Consider the following 18,758-nt stretch of genomic DNA (forward strand, 5'->3'; position numbering starts at 1 on the left):
TTGCACAGGGTAGGAAGGTCAGAGCCAACATCTGCAGTGCTGTTACAGGAGGCTGATGCTCCCCCAGCCTCCCCAGTGCCAGAAACTTGGCGCAGCCTTTTGGGTTGCTTTGGGACATCACATTCCTCAGCCATCCCCCTGCCCATCCCTGCCCTCTGCATGGGCTCAAAACCCAGTGAGGAACTGAGCCAGCTGAGCAGCCCAGGGAGCTTTCATGGGTGAGGAAGGGCAGAGCACAATGCTTACAGAAGGGTAAGGATGGGCAGGATGCTATAAAGCATCCTGTAGGAACCTCATCCACACCAAACATCAGCACTGAGCTCCCCAGAAGGAGCCGTGCGCGGAGCACGGTTGTACCCATCCCTTATCTGACTCATTTTAGCATCTCAGGGGAAACCCTGGCATCGATAAACAGCGCTCTGCTCTCTGCCTCCACATTCACCAACCGAAATCTGAAGTCTATTTTTAACCCTCTGCCTCCCACAGCCCGGAGGGAGCCGGCAGCTTCCTGCACTCGTGCTGTTGTTTACCGGGTGGGTGAAGTGACTGCAGCACTGGCGAGGTATCGAGCAAAGTGAGACCAAAACAAGAGTGCTGATGTGTCATGCTACCACTTTCCATGCTCGTCGCCTGCACTGTGCCCCCGGATGGGGTATGCAAAACCAGAAAGCTCCCATGTTTTATTTTCCAGCACATCCCCAGATGAGTGTGTTGCTCAGCCGCTGCTTGCTGAGGGGCTGGGCTGCAAGCATGGCCATGAATGAATGGGGAAAAGAACATAAGGAGGAGATGGATTCATCCTGCAGCATGGACATAGCATGAAGGCTGCCTGAATCCAGCAGGGCAGGCAGAGCTGCCACTGCTTGGAGCCTTCATGGAGCTTTCTGCACGCTGCTTGTGCACGGGGGAGCGGATGCAGCCTTTGTGGTCAGGGCAGGACACAGTGTGCTTCCTCCAGTGCTGGAGGATCCAAAAGTAAAGCTTCCAGCTTTCCCTTGGGGAAACACCTCCACTCTGACCACTGCGGGAGAGAGGTCTGCTTGTAATTCCTGCCCAAACAAAGGCTGCCTTCAACAGCAGTGTCCCAACCCCACCGCAGCACAACACCTGATGCTTCCTTCCCAAAGCCTCCACGCTCCCTGCAAGGCTTTTGGTGACCACTGATTATTCCAGGATGGCTTTAGGAAAATTGTTGGTTGGCTCCCGGCACCATGACTGGCAGCTCCTTTTGCTCTGCTCTCTGCCCATCCCCAGCTCAGCTGGGAGGCATCTCATCACCCTGGGCTCCTCATCCAGTCAGCAGCCAAAGGGCAACACAACGCCACCCAGGAGACATTCTCTCTTTGGGTTTAATGATGGAAACCATCTGCTGTTGCGTTGCTCAGAGCTTCACGCAGACTTTTTTTGCCTTCTCTCTGGGCACCAAATTAAAAGCTCCACGTTGCCTCCCCAGCAGCCCAGAAATAACTCAGAAGACGCAAATCCATCTGGTAGCCCCAGTTGGTCTCCATTTCCCCATTGGAGATGGGGCAGAGCCATGTGCCTGTTCCCAAGCTGCTGGTCCCTCTCTGGCTCTTCCTGCTCCACTGCAGCGTTGTGCTGTAAAACTTTCATTTCCTGACACGCATGGGATGAGGCCAAGGGGTCGTGTTTTGGACAACTCGCTTTTTCCATGGCAACTGGCAATGATGTCAGCAACGTGCAATGATGGGAAGGGGCCAGGGGAATGGTGAGCTCTCCAGGAACCGGGCAGGAGAGGCTGCTGTCTTGGTGCCCTGGGCTGAGGAAGCCCTGAAGGCGTCTGCCCTCCTTACAGCCACATCCTTCCATCCACCCTTGTGATGCTCTGTTCACCAGCACTGCACAAAACAAAGCATCCAACCCATGCTCTCCCCTGCATGGGTGTCTGCAGGACGTGTCTGTCCCATGGCTGTGGGTTCTGAGTTCCCCCCATTCCCTCTGTTCCTGCAGCTGCTCTCCTCCCCATCACCAACCCTCTCCCTCCAGTAGAGCCCCTTTACAATAGCAAAATAATTAAGAGCTCCAGCAGATGAGCATGCGGGACACTGATGGCCAGCACCAGCTTGAATGCTCCCACATGGCCGTGTCTGTCTGTCTGTCTGTCCACCTGTCCGAGCTTCCTGTGGCTGGAGGCATCTGCCACCACAGCTCTGAGCACACTGCTACAGCAAAGTCCTGTCTGGGTCAGCTCTGAGATACCAACAAAAACTTCCTATGCATAGAGTTGCCAAGGGATCCCCATCCCAACTGCCTTTGATACAACTGGAAATCCTATGGACCTCTTTTCCACCCCAGAAGCACCTCCCCAGGTGGGAAGCATCATCAGTTCTGCCCCCCATTCCTTATGCTTTACAGACTGACCTGGGCATGCAGCTGCAGCAAGAAGGGAGCAAAGCCAGAGGAGCATTGCAGAGATGAGAAGCAAGCTGCTGGGAAGCACAAGCCATGCACCCACAGCAGAGTTCTCACACAAATTTAATGGGTAATCAGTAATAATATTTACTGCTGCATTCCCACAGAGCACTTATCTGCCTAAACGTCCCAGCAAGAAAAGAAGCAAACAGGGCAGGCTTGGTCCAGCTCCTTGCTTTAACTCTGTCCACGACAGCAAGTTGTTCAGGTGACCTGGTACAAATGCACCCTCCTCAACAGCAAATTGCATCTGGAACAACCCGTAGACATCACCAAAACAGCAGGGAGAGACAAACTGGGTGACTGTAGGCATGGATCTGCACCAAGCAGGTCCGTGAAAGCGGAGGGATGCGCTGTGCTGTTGGTGGTAGCACAAAACAGATGGCAAACTCCATCCAAACAGTGGCAAACCTCATCCAAACAGTGGCAAACACCATCGAAGCAGTGATGCTGCCTTCCCTGCATTTTGGACCTCATTGGAAGATTTCAACCAAATGTGGGGAAACGGCCCCACCAGAGCTCAGCCCCTATGGGAACCCAACAGCACCGTGGTGGGGAAAGGGAAAACAAAACAACCCCACGAGAGGACTTCCAAAAATGCTGCACAAAAAGTGAACACTCAGCAGAGCGAGGTTTCCTGCGCAGTGAGAGTTGGCCGCCGAGTGAACAGGAAATCACTGCTTCCTGCATGCAGAGGAAGTGCCTATCTAATGCCTGTGATCAAAAACAAACAGCGCTTCGATTAAACAAACAAAGGGCCTAAAAAACTTCAACAGCTCGCAGCCGGGGTCAGCTCCAGCAGTGGGGGGGAAAGCAGCCAAAAATAAGAAGCTTTTCACCTTCAGAAGGGCCCTCATCCCCTTCCCTGTGTGGCAATGTGGTTGCACTCCATGCAGTGGGGGTTGGCGAGCCCCATTTGTGTCCCCAAATCTGCTCTCACCCCAAAAAATGGAAGGGACAGGGGCGGGCACCAGCAATGATCTCAGTGCTTGGGTTTGGTAAAGCGTTGATCAGATGCCCTCTCAACCTTCTCTAAGCAAACAGCACTGGGGCTCTCAGCATTTGCCCAGCAGGAGATTCCAGGTTCCCACTCTCTGCACCCTCTCCAGCAGTTCCCAATCTGCCTGGAAGTGGGGAGCACAGCACTGAGCCCAGTGTTCCAGTCAACCTTTGGTCAACCTTGGTCAACTGTTGGCCAACCAGGGTACTGTCAGCCTTCTGGCCATAGGACACACTGCTGGCTCGTGGTCTCTGTGCCTGCTCTTGGATTTGTTTGGGATTTAATTTCATCTCTAGAAATATTTCCCTTCCAAACCACTGCAGAGATTCTTTTTGTTCGAATGCAGAATCCCTTATCTTCAATATAATGAATTCAGGCTACGGGGATAGGAAGACTTTCTTATTCCAGAGAAGGAGTGACAGAACCCAGGCTATAAATCATCCCTGGAAGCAACACAATCGTGAGGCTCTGCTCATCTCAGGGCTGGAGGACACTCCAGGTTGTGCAGTGCCCAGGAACCTCGTTTGGTCCTTTTGTTTTTGGACAAATCCCAGCTGGGAGATTGATGGGAGGAGGCAGCAGGATCCAGGTGCTGCCCGGCCCCAAGCACAGCGCTGGCCATGCTGGGGAATGGATCTGTGCAGCCTTCATCCCCTGAGTTATGGGCTCTGGGTGTCACCGAATGCTGCACACGTGCTGTTCCCCAGATTTAAAGCACAGCTACAGAGAGGTGGAGGAGGTGGTTTTCCTTCAAGCCCAAAGAGTGGGGGTTTTTCCAGCCCTGGCTGAGCCTGAAGCTCCAGCATCGTTCATTCTGCACACGTCCGATGCTCCGAACCGTCCTGGCTGGAAAAACCCTGCTCTCCCAGCACGAAGCTGAGCACACTAAAAAGAAACAAAGAGGCCGGGGCTGACGCAGGACGGCGTGTTTGAAAGGCAGCACTCCTCTGCATGGCTCACAGCAAGACGAGATGGGAAATATGGTTCAGGAACAAAGGAGGGCAAGCAGCAAACAGGGCTGACCCATGGGGACAGGGAAAGGACATGGGGACAGCACTGTGCATGCCATCTCCTTGCATCCCCCACCACTTTGCATCCCCCACCACTTTGCATCCCCCACCACCTTACTTGGCCCTCTCCTTGCTGTGGGTTTGCACCAGCACTGCAAAGCTCATGATGGGTTTTGCAGACCCACACACATCCGCCAGGCCACGGCGCAGGGCAGGACGCAGCAGCTTTTCCCCTCTGTGCATTTTGCACTCAGAAGATGCCAATGCAGAGAGCAGCAGATCCAACCACAAGCTGATGGAAAAATGATTCCAGCATCACCGATAGCCCCGCAACGGACAGCAAATATGAAGGGTAGGGGAATGTGCACTGAAGCCTTCCTGTGTGGCCACCACAAAAAAATCTATTAGTGAGCAGTTTGTCCAGTGATATTAAAACCATCAGGTGCAGCCAGCACGAATTTGCTAAGTGCTCACAGCATTGAGGCTTTTTGCCTGGTGCACCTGGTTTGTTAAAAAAAAATAATCACAGTTTTCCCATTTCCTGCTCTGGAAAGAAAACTTCCTAACTAATCACAGGCAGTTAACGTGCATTTAAAGTGCATTCTCCTATGCAACAACATAACGCAAGGCTGTGTGTGTGCAGGAGGATCAGCCTATGGATGCTCCTTTAAATGCTGCCTGCTCCTTCCTAATGCAGAGCTGCAGACCCACGCTGGCGAACTGAAGGGTTGCTGAGGCTGTTCCATCCCTGGCTGGAAAATCCATGCAACATCCCTGGAAAGTTGATGGCTGCTGTGGAAGTGCTGGCCGATTTCCTCATTGTGCAAGTGCCAAGAACAGAAATGAACTCCTGGAGGCTGCATTGGAGGGGGCTGTGGGCACTGAGCTGGGGAAGATGGCAGAAGGACTTTGAGTTTTGGGGGCTGGAGCAGCAGCGAAGCTCTCAGTTCCTCCTAATGAGATCCTTCATCTCCATTTATATAAGCACATCAGCTCCTGCTGGCAGCACACCTGTCCCAGGCAGCACAGTAGTCAGGAGGTGTCCTCCTGCTGCAGGATCTGGTTGGTATCACAGCTGATGCTGCTCATTCCATCTCCATCTTTACTTTTGACTTGTGAAATCCAATGTTATCCCTCAATGGGATTCAGCTGAGTGAGGCTTTCTTTTAGCTGAAGGACTCTGATCCTCCCTGGAATGGAGCAGCCCTTCCACAACCACCCAACCCCAAACCTTTCCACCTACAGCTCCCATCCCATATCCAGACACCCCATAGCATTGCCCAGAGCTGCTGCATCCAGCAGAGCTCCCTATGAGCAAATGCCACAAACACAGGTGGGATGGGAGGAAAACATCCAGGGTTGCATCGGACCAAGAAATGTGATTTTAAGGAGGAAAAAAAAAGCTCAGCACACATCCAGGCTGCTCTGACACAGCGCTCTGAATGATTTTTGCACAGCAGGTTCTGTTCTTTCATACCTTGTGTGATAATTCCCTGGCTGTAACACCCAGAATCACACTCGGTACCAGGAGGTTTCTCCTTTCATAGCCTCCCATTGCCTGCTCAGGGCATAAAACCCATCTCCTCAGCCTTACATCTACACCTGATGGCACAGGTTTTTGTTTTTTCCTCCAAAGAATTCAGCTCCCATGAGATTAAAGCACACTGAAGGCTCAGCACTGCCCAGGCACCCCACTGGGCTGCATGGGAGAAGGGGGCACATCCTTCTGCCTCCCAACACTGATGGCCAAAGCCTGTCCAGAGCTGCTTTCCTACAGCAGCCACACAACTCAGCATCTGACCTACTTTTCCTGTTCTCAGCTGCAATCTTCCAGCACTTTTTAACAGGAAATCCCATTGCTTGCCCATGCCCAGGTTTACCCTGTTAACCTACATTTCTCTCTGTCAGTGTCTTTTCCCTGTTTTCCATCAGCTGCTCCCAAAGCCCCCCACCAGGAGGATTTCATTCATCCAGATTAGAAGCATAATCAAATATCCCTATTGGTTGGGCTGAGTGGTTGCCAGAAGAGCCTCCTCCTCTTCCACAGCTTCCTTCTCCTCCTCCACATCTCCTTCCTCCTCCTCTTCCTCCAGCCACCACCAGGTTTGTCCCCTACACACTGGATGGATTCCTGCTGACATGGAATCCACCCTCACTGTGGTTATCCCACACCTTCCCTCTATGTTCCAGAGCAGAGGCAGCAATGTGGGAAGCTCACCTGTAATAAAGCTTTGAGGCTTTCTTGTCTGGTTTTGGCATAGAGGATTACAACAGGCTTTAGGGGCTGCTCTTTTCCATGCCCGGTCCCAAAGACCTCAGACACCCCGTGGCATTTCCCAGACTGAGATACTATTTCCTACGAATCAGATTTCAGCACAGACAGCAGATCCTGGAGACAGATGGAGACGAGGAGGAAAATCCTCATGTGAAAGCTCAGACATCGACTGCAGCGTCTGGGCTGGATAGGGGCTGCTCAGCCCTTTGCAGGTCTGTAACACATCTGGCACTGCTGTCCTCTGTACCACAGGGTCCACAGCCCACGTGCATCACCTGTACTTATTCTGCACATTGCATTTCTCCCCATTCCCCAAAGCAAGGTGAAGGTAAGGAATGCATTGCGAGCCATTCAGAGAACAGAGGAGCAGACACGAGCAGGACAGTGGCTGCTCTGACCTCAACATCCTTTGGAATTACAGCCCCTGCTCCTTTGTTCCCACTGTCACCTGGGCACTGGGAGCAAAACAACAGATGAAAAGTGCACAGCAGCAGAGGCAAAGAGGGAGCTACCAGGTGTGAGCGAGCACACAGTGCACACAGAACCCAGAGAGAGCAAGCAACTTAAAGAGACTGCTGTGAACAAGAGTGATAGCTGATTGCCAGGGGGAGGAGAAGGAGGAAAGCATCAGGAACAGAGCCCTTCTGGTGCACATCAAACACAGCACATGTCCTGGGCAGCCCAGGGCCAGGGGAGCTGCTCTGGAGGAGCTGGCAGGTCTGCACTGTGCTTCCTTGCAGCATGCAACCCCACGTGTGGTCTTAAGGTTGATCTGGAATAGGCCTGAGTGTCTGTCATGCTGAATTGCTTGGGTTTTCCTGGGAGGTGAGACTGGGAGTTGTATTGCAAGCAAGCCAGCAGCCCCAGTGCTTGCCCTGCACTCCCTTAACTCACAAAACCTGCATCCTTGGTTTTGCCCCCTATTCTCTGTGCAGGAAACAGTGCTGCAGCCCCAGCCTGCGCTGCTCCCCCCACGTCACCAATCCCTGCACGGCGGAGCTCCCTGCTGCTCCAGCCCATCTCTTGCTTTGCTGCTTGAAACAGGAAAAAGCAGCAAGCAGAGGAGGGGTGCAGCCCCCACCTCCAAAACCACACACCTGGCATCACAGGACAGCCCTCCCGCAGCGCAGCTCCTGGGAACACGGTCGCATCACGTTTGGTTTTGCTTTGCTTTGCTTTGGAGAGGAGGATTCCTCCCACCATGCTGTGCAGCCGGTGTCATACAGCTGGCCCAGGTGACAATAGGTGACAATGGCACCCACAGATGGGACAGCACAATGGGGAGAGCACAACGGGGACAGCACGATGGGGACGGCGCAATGGGGATGTTACAATGGGGACATGGGGACAGTGCAATGGGGATGGCACAGTGGGGACGTAGGGGAACGGCGCAATGGGGATGGCACAATGGGGATGGCACAGTGGGGATATAGGGACGGCACAATGGGGACAACATTGGCACCAGCTTGGGTTGGGTTGGAGCAGTTGGGGCACTTTGCAGCATCACGCGCGTGGGACCCCCGGTACTCACCGTGGCTTTGTCCTTGCATCCAGAGGAGTTAAAGCCCTTGGAGATGCGGTCGCATTGTCCGAGATGTGCTCGGGGAAGGGGGGGGGGAGGCAGCTGCTTTCTTTATATCTCAAGATTCACTAAAGTTCAGGAAGAGAGAGAGAGAAAAGAGAAGGGAAGGCGAAAGGGGAGGGACTGAGCAAAGGGCCCAGAGGCCGTATAGAATGACAATGGAAGGAAATGCTTTATCAAACCTAGAAAGCCAACCCTGTCCTGGGAACACAGAGGGAGAAAAAAAAAACTTGCCGAAGAAAAGCCAGTTCAGCTGCCTCGGTTCCTCCCTTGGCAGCAGCCCTCCTCCCCCATCCCCTCACTGCAAACACAATGCGAGCCGAAAGCGTCCGGCTCCAACACTTTTTTTTTTTTTTTTTTCATTAAACAGAGAGAAGTTTCAGTTCTTTAAGAAAAAAAAAAAAAAATCCAACAACCAAACCCTGCCCGGGAATGGGAATGTGACGCTCTTCCCCCTCCCCCGGCTGCAGCCTTCCAAGTTTCTATGAGTCAAACGTTTGCAATGTGTTACCGAAATGTTACCAAGCTGGAATGCGGCATCCGAGAGGGTTTGGCCAATAAAACTTTTGTTTGTTGGTTGGGAGAAAGCGTCATCGGCACAGAACACCGCTCCTCTTCCTTCTGCTCTGCCCATCCGGGTCGAGGTGCCCATCGAGGGGGCATTGATGCTCCCAGTGGGAAATGGTGCTGCGAAGGGAGATGCTGAGGGAAATGGTAAATCTGATGCTGCAGGTGGGGGAATTGGAAGGAGGTGTGAAATGGTGGGGCTGTCCTGCAGCACGGTGAGGGTGGGCCCAAAGCTGAGCACCCAAAGCACTGCAGGCAGATTTTGGATCAGCAAAGTGTTGTTCCTCACCCCGCAGCTCCTGGGTTCATCATGGGATGGCTTGGGTTGGAAGGGAGCTCCATCCCAAAATGTAGGCTTCCAATGAAGACAATTGAGCAACACCTTTATAGCGTTTTCCAGAAGCATCTGCTATAGGTTTGCACGCATCAGCATCTCAATTTCCTTCCTCCAGAACCCAGCAGCATAACAAGGAATGCTTTCTTATGATGTTAACCACCATAAGCAACACCCTCCTTTGGCTGTGCTTAGCTCCTGGAAATGGATCACTGCTATGCACTTTATGCCTTTCAAATCTAGGAAACCAAATACTTCCCAGTGTCCCTAAACACACAGCAGGTGGGAATTAGATGTTCTTTTGAGGTCCCTTCCAACCCAACCATCCCATGGCTCTATGACCTTTAAGGTCCCTTCCAACCCAACCATCCTGTGGTTCTATGATGATGGGATGTGATAACACTGGGTTTTGATTTTTGGCTTGGAGAACCACCACTGACCCGTCCAGCCCATGCATGTTTTCTCCTTCGATGCCTCAAAATGGCAGCAGCAACAACATTGACATTCAACAGAATGGAAGGGAACTGGGAAGATCCATCAGACATCTGTGGCTTTCTCCCCAAATACAGAGGTGCTCCAGGCAGCTCTGTCCTGAAGGAGCCCTACAGTTCCCAGGTCCAATCATTCTGCACACAGAATTGTCCTGGAATGGTGTTTTTGGCACCGAGTGAGTTTTACCACACCTGCAACAGCTGCAAAACCTATTGAGACTAAATAAATATATATATATATCAGACTAGAAGTGTTGTTGGGATTTTTCTGACTGGCTCTGTTCTCAGGTGAAAGAATCTGATGTGGTTGAAGAGAAAAAAAAAAAGGGAGAAAATAAAGAGGATGGGGAAAGAGGAGATGGGGACGGTGAGGATGCACGGAGAGGTTGGGAAGGAGCCACGCAGACCGTGTCCCCATACGGGGTCACTCCTGCTCTGCTCGGAGCCAATCTCGAGTTGCAAACTTTTACCCAGCTGGATATTTGCTCTGTGTGCACATTGAGGTGCGTGGAGTCCTTTCACACAGCGAACTGCCAAAAGCAGAGCTGTCCAAATCCAGAGATAAGGGACGGGGCCTTACTTTAACAAAGAGACATTTCCATATCTGAGGAAGTGAGGCAATTCTGCCTCATTAAGAAGGCTGACAAAAGTCTCCGAGGAGGAAGAAAGACAGCAAAAGATTAAAATCTGTGCATTTCAGAGGAGAGCAGCCAGGAACGCTCACGTCCCATCGACTGCAGAGTCAGACAGAGGCTGCATGGCACCTCCAGTGCTCAGAGTGATGGTTGTGGTGGAGCTCAGGGGGTGCCTGGAGGGAATGGAGAGACCCAGAGATGGAGCAGGGAGTGAGCAGAGCCCTCAGAACTGCACTGGGATCCATCCAGGGAGGGAAAGCCAACGCTTTGCTGCTTTGAACTCAGCCGTCGTTGTGCAAACGTTGAGCCCCAGTGCTCTAATCCGTGCTGGCATGTTCCAGGAGCACTTCTGCAAGGCTTTATCGTGAAAAAAGCAAACCACTACACATTCCAGCAGGCTCCTGGTATCCCTGGCTATGCACACAATGCTCTCCAAGGGAAATCTTCACGTGGCCTGCACGTGTTATTTGCCATTCGCACGGCTGCTCCGTGTGCACGCCCTGCTGCACTGACGGGTGCACATGGAGAGAAGAGATTCCAAAGTTTCTGCTAATTCAGAGGGAAGTGTAGGATAGCAAAGGGGAATGCAAAGCCATCCATGGAGAGTGCTCACACTGTGCACATTGCTCTGCATCCAGCAATGAAACGGCTCCGGATGGGCTGCACTGGCCTCATTCTGGCTCTCTCTATTGAAGATGATGCCTTTCCAAGGTGCATTTCCAATGCTGACAGCCCCTTCCCAAGCTCAGTCCTGGTGGTCCAGCATGGACCAACCTGCGCAGTGCCCCTTCAAGGTGAGATTTCCCTTCCACCACCCCACAGTGCCCAGCAGAGAAGCCCCAATATCACCATCAGTGGGAGATCTGGGGGCACAGCAGAAAACCCAAGCATCTCCAGAGGCAGTTTGGCAGCAGATGCCACAAGCATTTCCAGCACAGCAACATGTAGGTACCCTCACAAGCACAGCACATCAGCATCAGTAGTTCATTTGGGGACGGGAGAGCAGAGACAGCATGGGGAAGAGGGGAAGGGCTCCATGCACAGAATTGATAGGCCAGGTATGCTGGCCAGGGAGCTCTCAGAGGATGAATATCATTCCCTTCATACACTGAAAAATGTCAGGCTGCTCTATCTGTAATGGTTGGAGATGGTGCTTAGGAGTAGAAAGGTGCAGATGGATTTTGAAAAGCCTTCAGGCAACAAACTGCAGAAGCTCTGCTGGAAATCCTGCTGGGTGCCCATATCCATTTCTATACACTGAGCACAACCTCAGGGTCCCTCCTGGCCCAACACGGAGCTCCCAGCACTGCTGCTTCTCCCAGGGGCTCCAGCTGGGTCGGGTGAAGCCCACCTGTCCTGGAACACATGGAGCTCTGCTTCTGCCTCCAGGCAGCTCTCACAGCGTGGAAGGTGAGCAGAACACAGCACAGCCCCCAGGCACAGAGCAGTGCCTTCAGAGCTGCAGGAGAGCAGCGTGGGCACAGGGGGAGGAGGAGGAGAGCTGCCTGCAGCTGCCATAGAAGGCAAAAGAGAAGCAGGTTTGTTTCTGCAGGGGGAGAAGAGTTATGTCTGCAATTCACAGCAGCTAAAAATACTCCCTGCGTGGAGGACCGGTGTGTACGAGAGATGCTCAGCATTCCCAATGGGCAGCACTGAGGTACCCAAGACCCAAAAACTGCTCATGCACTGCGAACCCAGCACAGATTGGGGGCAGGACCAGTTCACCCCTTACCCAAGCTCCCATGGGTGCAGAGTTACACACATAGCTCCCTTCTGCATCACACCAGCACCTCCCAGGGGACCCCATCCAACAGCAGGCCTTTCCGAATCATTTTGCATCTTTTCCAGTTTCAGCTGACAAAAAAAAGAAAAAAAGAAGAAAAAAAAAAACAGAAAAAGGCATCTCCAATCATTTTTCCCCTTTTGAAGAGGCTCATCCCCTGCGGACGGCTCACAGCAAGGGCGTGAGGAGGAACTCAGCTGGCCCCAGTCCCAGTAAATCACAGCTCAGAGACAGACGAACTCCATTTTGTGATTATTAACCCCAGCCCTGCTCCATTTGTTTGGCCTGTCTGAGGCTAAATATAGTGAGGGGAGCAGGCATGGCTGGGGAGAATTGTGTGCAGCTGTTAAGTACGGCCCCCCACTCCCCAACCTCTCCCTAATAACAATTAAAAAGTAAAAATAATAAAGAGTTCCAGCAAAACAGAAAGACGACGGCTGGGAAATGAGAAGCAGCTGTGAAGAGGAGGGATGAGTTGTCCTGCAGGGAGGCCTGACTTCAAAACTTGCAGGAAATGTAAGAGAAATTCCACAGGCACTTTTCCAATCCATCATCCCATCCATGTCCGGGGTGGCCAAGCAAAGAACATTTCCAGGGGAGCTCAGAGAGCCCCACGAAGAGCTGCTGGCTCTCCTGCCCCATCACCAATCCCTTGCTGTGCCTTTGGGACGTGTCCTGGTCACTGCAGATGGAGGGGACATCAGCAACAAGCAGGGGAAATGAAGAAGACCCCCAGTATCATTTTCTGCACACCGGGCAGGATGTTGCTGCACCAGCACTCTGCACACAGAAGCTTTCCTTTGGCTGAAAACCACACTACCCAATGTATTTAAACCGATTGCTTTCCCTTCTAGGCTTTCCCTGAGCAGACAGTTCCACAGCCAAGCTTATCTCAGTGCAAAGCAGCATTTATCTGACTCAGATTTCCCTGGGCAGATACTCCTGTCCTCTTTCCCTCGTGGCAAAGCCAGACCCTGCCTGCTGTGCTGGCAAATTGCAACGGGGAAGCCTTCACCTGAGCCCCATCACTGGGACAGCGTTGGGTTGACCTTCCCTCCCAGCTGTGCTCCTGGAGGTGAAAGGAACAGTGCCTTACCCCAGACACCAAGCATCCTCCAGGACACTATGAGCATAGTGAAGCTCACTGCTGACCCCTAACCACCAGTTTTTCTCCCTGACTCCATCTACCAGCAGCTCTAGCAATGGCCACTCACACCTGAGCTGCTTCTCAGGCAGCTGCAGCAGCAGTTTAAATTTTCTCCTCCAGGCAAAGCTCAGAGAGGGGAAGGGAAGCACTCAGCCTGCCTTTAGGTTTGGATATGGGTGTCAGTGTACCAGCTGGCCAAGTAAAGCCAGGTGCGTGCGTTTAGCTGGAATGCATTCATTTCACTTCACTGCAAGTGGTGCCTGGGGTGTGTTCCCATGCGTCCACATTTAGAGTATGGCTTTGGTTGGACAGGTCCTTAAAGATCATAGAGCTGTAGAATGATAGGAAGTGTTGGGCTGGAAGAGCCTTTAAAGGTCACAGAGCCATAGGATGGTTGGCTTGGAAGGGACCTCAGTGCCCCCCACATCCCATCCCCTGCCCTGGGCTGCTCCCACCCCTCCATCAGTCCCCCATCCACAGCCATGAGCATCACCAGGGATGGGGCACCCACGCTTCTCCAGGCAGCACTGCTGGGGCCTCTGAGCCCTGCAACAAGTCACTCTCCCTCCTGATTACGAACTCTCCCACCCCTGCTCGTAGCTTCCTGTTTGCCAGGGCAGCTCAGGGTGAGCACAGCCTTGTTTTCGTGCAGCTCAACCTTCCCACAGGCTGCGGTTTTGGCAGCTGACAGCACCGGGCACCCCACAGCCAGGTGTGACCACACGGGGTCGGTTCGGAGCGAAGGAGAAGAGCGGGGAGCTGAGATCAAGGTGTGCATCTGCAAGAGAAGGAGCTTCCCAGCTCAGCCCCTCCTGGGGCTTCAAACCCCACCGAGCTCTCTGGTCCTACACCTGCAGAGCTGTTCACCCAGTCCAGGGGCTCTTTTTACAGTGAAGCCCATGCAGTGCTCTGGGATGCACATGGGAGGTTTGTGTTTTCCTTTGGAATGTGTCCCAGGTTTGATATTTTTTTTACTCTTTCAGAATGAGGGGAACAGTTCCCTGGGGAAGGTGCTGTAGCTCCTGACTGCACCCAGCCCAAGGTCCTGCAGCATCTCCACGTTTCTCTCCTACAGAGGAAGGAGTGAGCAGAGAACAAGCAATGCACACTTCGTCCTATTCCCTGCATCACCCCTTCATGCACTGCTCCAGAACACCAGAGTGGTCCATTCAAAACCAACCCACCGAGAAAGCAATTCATGCCTAAGATCTACCAGAAATTCCCCAAAATCACCCCCTTCGTACTCACTTTTGCCCCTGGCTTTGCTGTGCCAGTTTAAGACAAGTGCTGGGTCCCATCAGAGCTGCTCAGAACGATGCTCCCCCTGCTGCCTTTCAACCAATGGCCCCAGCTCCCTCCAAACAGCCACTCCAAACCCACCATAAACTGTTCCAAAAATGACAAATTCCTCCCACGAAAACAGGAGGTTGGAGATGCCTCCAAGCAGCTCCATCCTGAGTGCAGGCAGGGGAGGGAGAACACAGAGAGAGCATCTGATGGTGCAAATCCCTCACCAGGAGCAGAAGTTTGATTTATTTACTGGGGCCAGAGGTACTAAAAAGCTTGGACAGGAATTTGCACTAGACCTTTGACACACAAGACATTTCCCTTTCTGGCCAAGACAAACAAAGGAAGGAAGTGTCTGGGACATTTAAAGCGACCTGGTGGAGACAGGTAAGGGCAGATAAGGGCTGAAGGAAGAGCGGGCTGGGCAAGGGAAGTATCTCGTTCTAAAGATTTGTTGGATTCCTTCAACTCTGCAGATAAGGGCTGGGGGAGGCAAAACTGCCTGGGGGGGAACTGCTTGCAATGGGAGAAACAGTGCTGCAGTGCTCAGCACTGGGTTTCTCCTTGCCCATCCTTTTTCTGCATACCCAGTGATTATCCTATAGCCCACAGGACCTTGATGCCCATGAGCTGACCACCATCCATCTCCTGACAAACGATGCTGTGCAGGTCCCTTACCATGCCAGCAGGATCCCATGAGTTCCCAGCTTTATGGTTTGGTACAAAAGACTCCTTGCCTCTTTCCAGCACTTGTTCCCATCTTCTAATAAAGAGAGAGGACAAAATCCTTCTGGAGCGCACTTATGGCGTGCATATTTTCAGCTGAACACTGCAAGAGTATTTGCCTTCAATTAGAAAAATGCTTCGTTGCTTTCAGGGGTACCAATGCTGTGTTAGGGTGCGTTGCTGGCTCCAGCAGCTTCTCCTCTCCCAGCTCAAGACTTTGCATTTGTCACGGCTGCACGTGGCTGCTTCTTTGCAGCTTTTAGTGTTCCCCAAGCTCATTTCCCATCCCTTGGGCACAATGCTGTGGCTCCAAGCTGCCATCAGCTCACAATGGATTTCAATGGCAGCCTCCAGAGCTGGAGGCCAGGGAGACAAGCCAAGCTCCAGCTCCAATGCTTGCTAAAAGGGTTAACCTTGTCTGCACGGGTTGATTTTCCTCTCTGGGTTTGTTTCTCGTTGGAGCCAACCCCACGCTTCCCACATGTATCCTCCCTCACCACCTTGCTCTTTGACCTCAACCCTTCCCATTCTCCACAAAATTCCTCCTGTTTCTTTTTAATGTTTTCCTCACCCATGATGTGACACAGCAACAGCACGGAGCTCACGGGGAGGCAGCTGAAAGCACGTCCACTTGGAGATCATGAAAACAAGGCTGCTGCCTTCTGGGTTATTTATAAAGCAAGCTGGACAAATAAACGCTTCCTACCCAGAACGGTCAAGGTTAAGAACCCATAGTTCTCTTTCCCTACAGGGATGTCGCTGGTGAGTCATTCCTGGCAGCACTCAGGGGCTTCCAGCACAAGGTGGGCAGAGGCAGCCAAGGGCTCCCTGCAAGGGCCCATGCTCATTTGTTGCCATTTAGCACCAAAAAGCTGTCTGTAATCGCGTGCAAATTCTTTATAAAATAAAAATTAAAACTGGCCGAAGCACCATCTTGAGGCAGATTCTGGAAGTGGTGGAAGAGCATCTCGTAGCATCTTCCAGAGGAGGGAATCACCCTTGGACAAAGTCTGTGGTGCTGAGTATTCATCATAGAATGATTGTCACGGAATGGTGGGGCTGTAAGGGTCCTTAAAAGTCATAGGACCATAATATGATTAGTTTGGAAGGGTCCTTAAAGATCGTAGATAGAATCATAGGATGGTTGGGTTGGAAGAGTCCTTAAGGGTCCCTTTGGATGGCATCCCTTCCTCCTGCCATATCAACTGCTTCAAACTTGCTTCGTGCACTTTCAGCCTCACGGCCTGTCTTGTATTCCTCTTACAGTAGGATGGATTTTGCTCCTCCAACCCCTGCCTAGAGGTTCAGGGATATGAAAGACACGGGAAGCTCGACTGCCAGCAAACCCCCAAGTCCTTCCCCTATTCTGTACCCAAAATTCTTCCATGCAGCAAGACCAGGCAGTGGGTGAATGCTTGGCTGCTGGGCCCCACCAGCACCAAACCAACTCTCAGCACTCCCAGCCTCACCACACAGAGAACCCTCCGGGCTTATCACAGCATCAGAGCAGTTAGGAGACAGTTGAGTGTCTCTCAAGGGGCTGATAGGAGGGAAGGCTTTGCTCCTGCAGATAAGAAGTCCTCCCTGAGGAGCCAGGGGAGTCCGTTGGTATCTGAGTGTCTTCCAGAGCCTGGCAGATGAACCCTCTGAGCACACGAGATGCTCATGTAGGCTGCAGATGCTGTATTTTTGAGGTCAGCTAACCGAATCCCTCGCTATCATCTATTTTCTTTTCTCTCCAATTATTTTGCTCTTGTTGATGGAGCCTTTGTGGTGACCTCGCGGGCTCATCAAGCTGTAAACAGATGTCTGGATCCTTACGTTTTTAGAGATTAGCAGAGCGAAGATGGGCACTTTGGGGCAGCACTTCAGGCTGATATTTTGAAACACTTAACAGCTCCCTTCACCTGAGTGCTTGGGAAGCTGCCCAGCCCTTGCTGCAGGTTATAGAAAACTAAAAGACAGGAGATTCGAGTTAGGAGGAAATATTTTACTTGGATGAGGACAGGCTGCCCAGAGCTGTGGGTGCTCCAGCCCTAGAGGGGCCCAAGGCCATAGAGGGGTGAAAGCAGCCCAGAGCATGGGGGGCTTGAAGGTCCCTTCCAACCCAACCAGCCTACGGTTCTGTGATCTTTAAGATCCCACCTAACCCAGGCTGTGATTCTACAGCTCTATGAAGATGCAGGTTTGTAATCTGTAAGCATCTCTTGCCTGGTTTGGGTGGATCAGCTGTATCTGGATTGCAACCATTCACTGTCACCTCCATAGCTCCCCCCATAAACCCACAGCAGCAAATCCAGCTTCTGCTGTTCGTGTGCCATCTGCTGTTCACACACCAGGAAAGGAGAAAAGCCAGGATTCCTTTATCCAGAATTCAACAGACCTACATCTCCAATATCAGGTAAACCTGGAGGAATGAGAGCAGGCACAGAGAAGTTGTTCTGTTGTGAAGTCAAAGGTTTGAAAACAAGTATTTCTGCATATACAACATTGCTCTCACAACTTTAGTGCACTTTGTATTTAAAAAAATACATATTTCTTCCCTTTTCATTTTAAACCTGCTGTCCCATTGTGTTCCTTCGGCCCTTCTTACCTCCTGCTCTGCTTTTCCTCCCTCTCCACAACCAAGGGAAGCCTTCACATTTCCAAATATGTTCTTATTTTCCCCCTCCAAAAAGGGGGAGAAGATGGAATAGTGTTCAAAACAACATAATTTTGCTGTGAAGTAGAGATCTAAAAGCAGTGTCCAGGCAGGCACCCCAGCCTGTAGCCCCAGCTCAGTGATGGGAGCCCTGTGCCATCTGCTGGCACAACCCCTACTGCAAGATCTGCAGGGAGAAGGGAATAACCATCATGTTGCCTAGCAGAAAATAGGCTTTTTTTTTTTTTTTTTTTTTTAATTTATCAGCCATTTTCCAGCTGAAAGGTTGCAGTGACCCCATGGCAGCTGTGCAGAACAACTCCATGTCTCCTCAACTGGTGAGCAGGTGGGGAATGAAGGCACTGAATAAGCACAGTTCTTGACCAGGGCTGTGCAATGACCAGCACAACCACACGCACCAAACAGCACTGTGCAGATGCTGGGGCACTCACAGAACTCTGCCATTGGCACCTTTCCCTGGAGGAGGGTTCAGACCCTCTGCAGTACCAACAAGTAGCACAGCACAGAGGAGCAGATTCCATAGGATCCATAAAAGCACAGCAAAAACAGAAAGTGCCTTTTTGTTATGCACCTCACAGAAGCTTCACCTGCAGTCCCATGCCAACAAGAAAAGTAGCTGCAATTAATAGGACAAAGGTTTCAAGCATCCAGCCAGGACTCAGACTTGGTCAGTGAACTCCTGCTGCTGCACACTGCTGTATGTTCAGTTCTCACCTTAGCTACTCAGCTTCAGCCCTTGAAATGTCCCAACCCTCAGGCACTGCTTGCAGCATTTCCAAGCTCTGTGTTTCCTGGTGGTGTTGCTGAGCACTTTGGGGGTTCAGAG

General features: G+C 51.9%; 1 protein-coding gene across 2 annotated transcripts in view; it reads right to left on the reverse strand.

The window, feature by feature from the left end:
• HDAC7 (histone deacetylase 7) overlaps nt 1-8,555 on the reverse strand; it is a 62,135-nt gene extending 53,580 nt beyond the window's left edge. Inside the window, exon 1 of one of the 2 annotated variants that reach the window (XM_090128236.1) lies at nt 8,250-8,555. In XM_090128236.1, the coding sequence (XP_089984362.1) occupies nt 8,250-8,268 (19 nt within the window). In that variant the 5' untranslated portion in view covers nt 8,269-8,555. The remainder of the gene's footprint in view (nt 1-8,249) is intronic. The other variant, XM_090128240.1, reaches the window with a different exon arrangement.
• Between the last annotated feature and the right edge of the window lie 10,203 nt (nt 8,556-18,758).

Source organism: Phasianus colchicus, chromosome 33 (assembly GCF_987193195.1).
Source record: "Phasianus colchicus chromosome 33, bPhaCol1.hap1.1, whole genome shotgun sequence".
Classification (NCBI taxonomy): Eukaryota; Metazoa; Chordata; class Aves; order Galliformes; family Phasianidae; genus Phasianus; species Phasianus colchicus.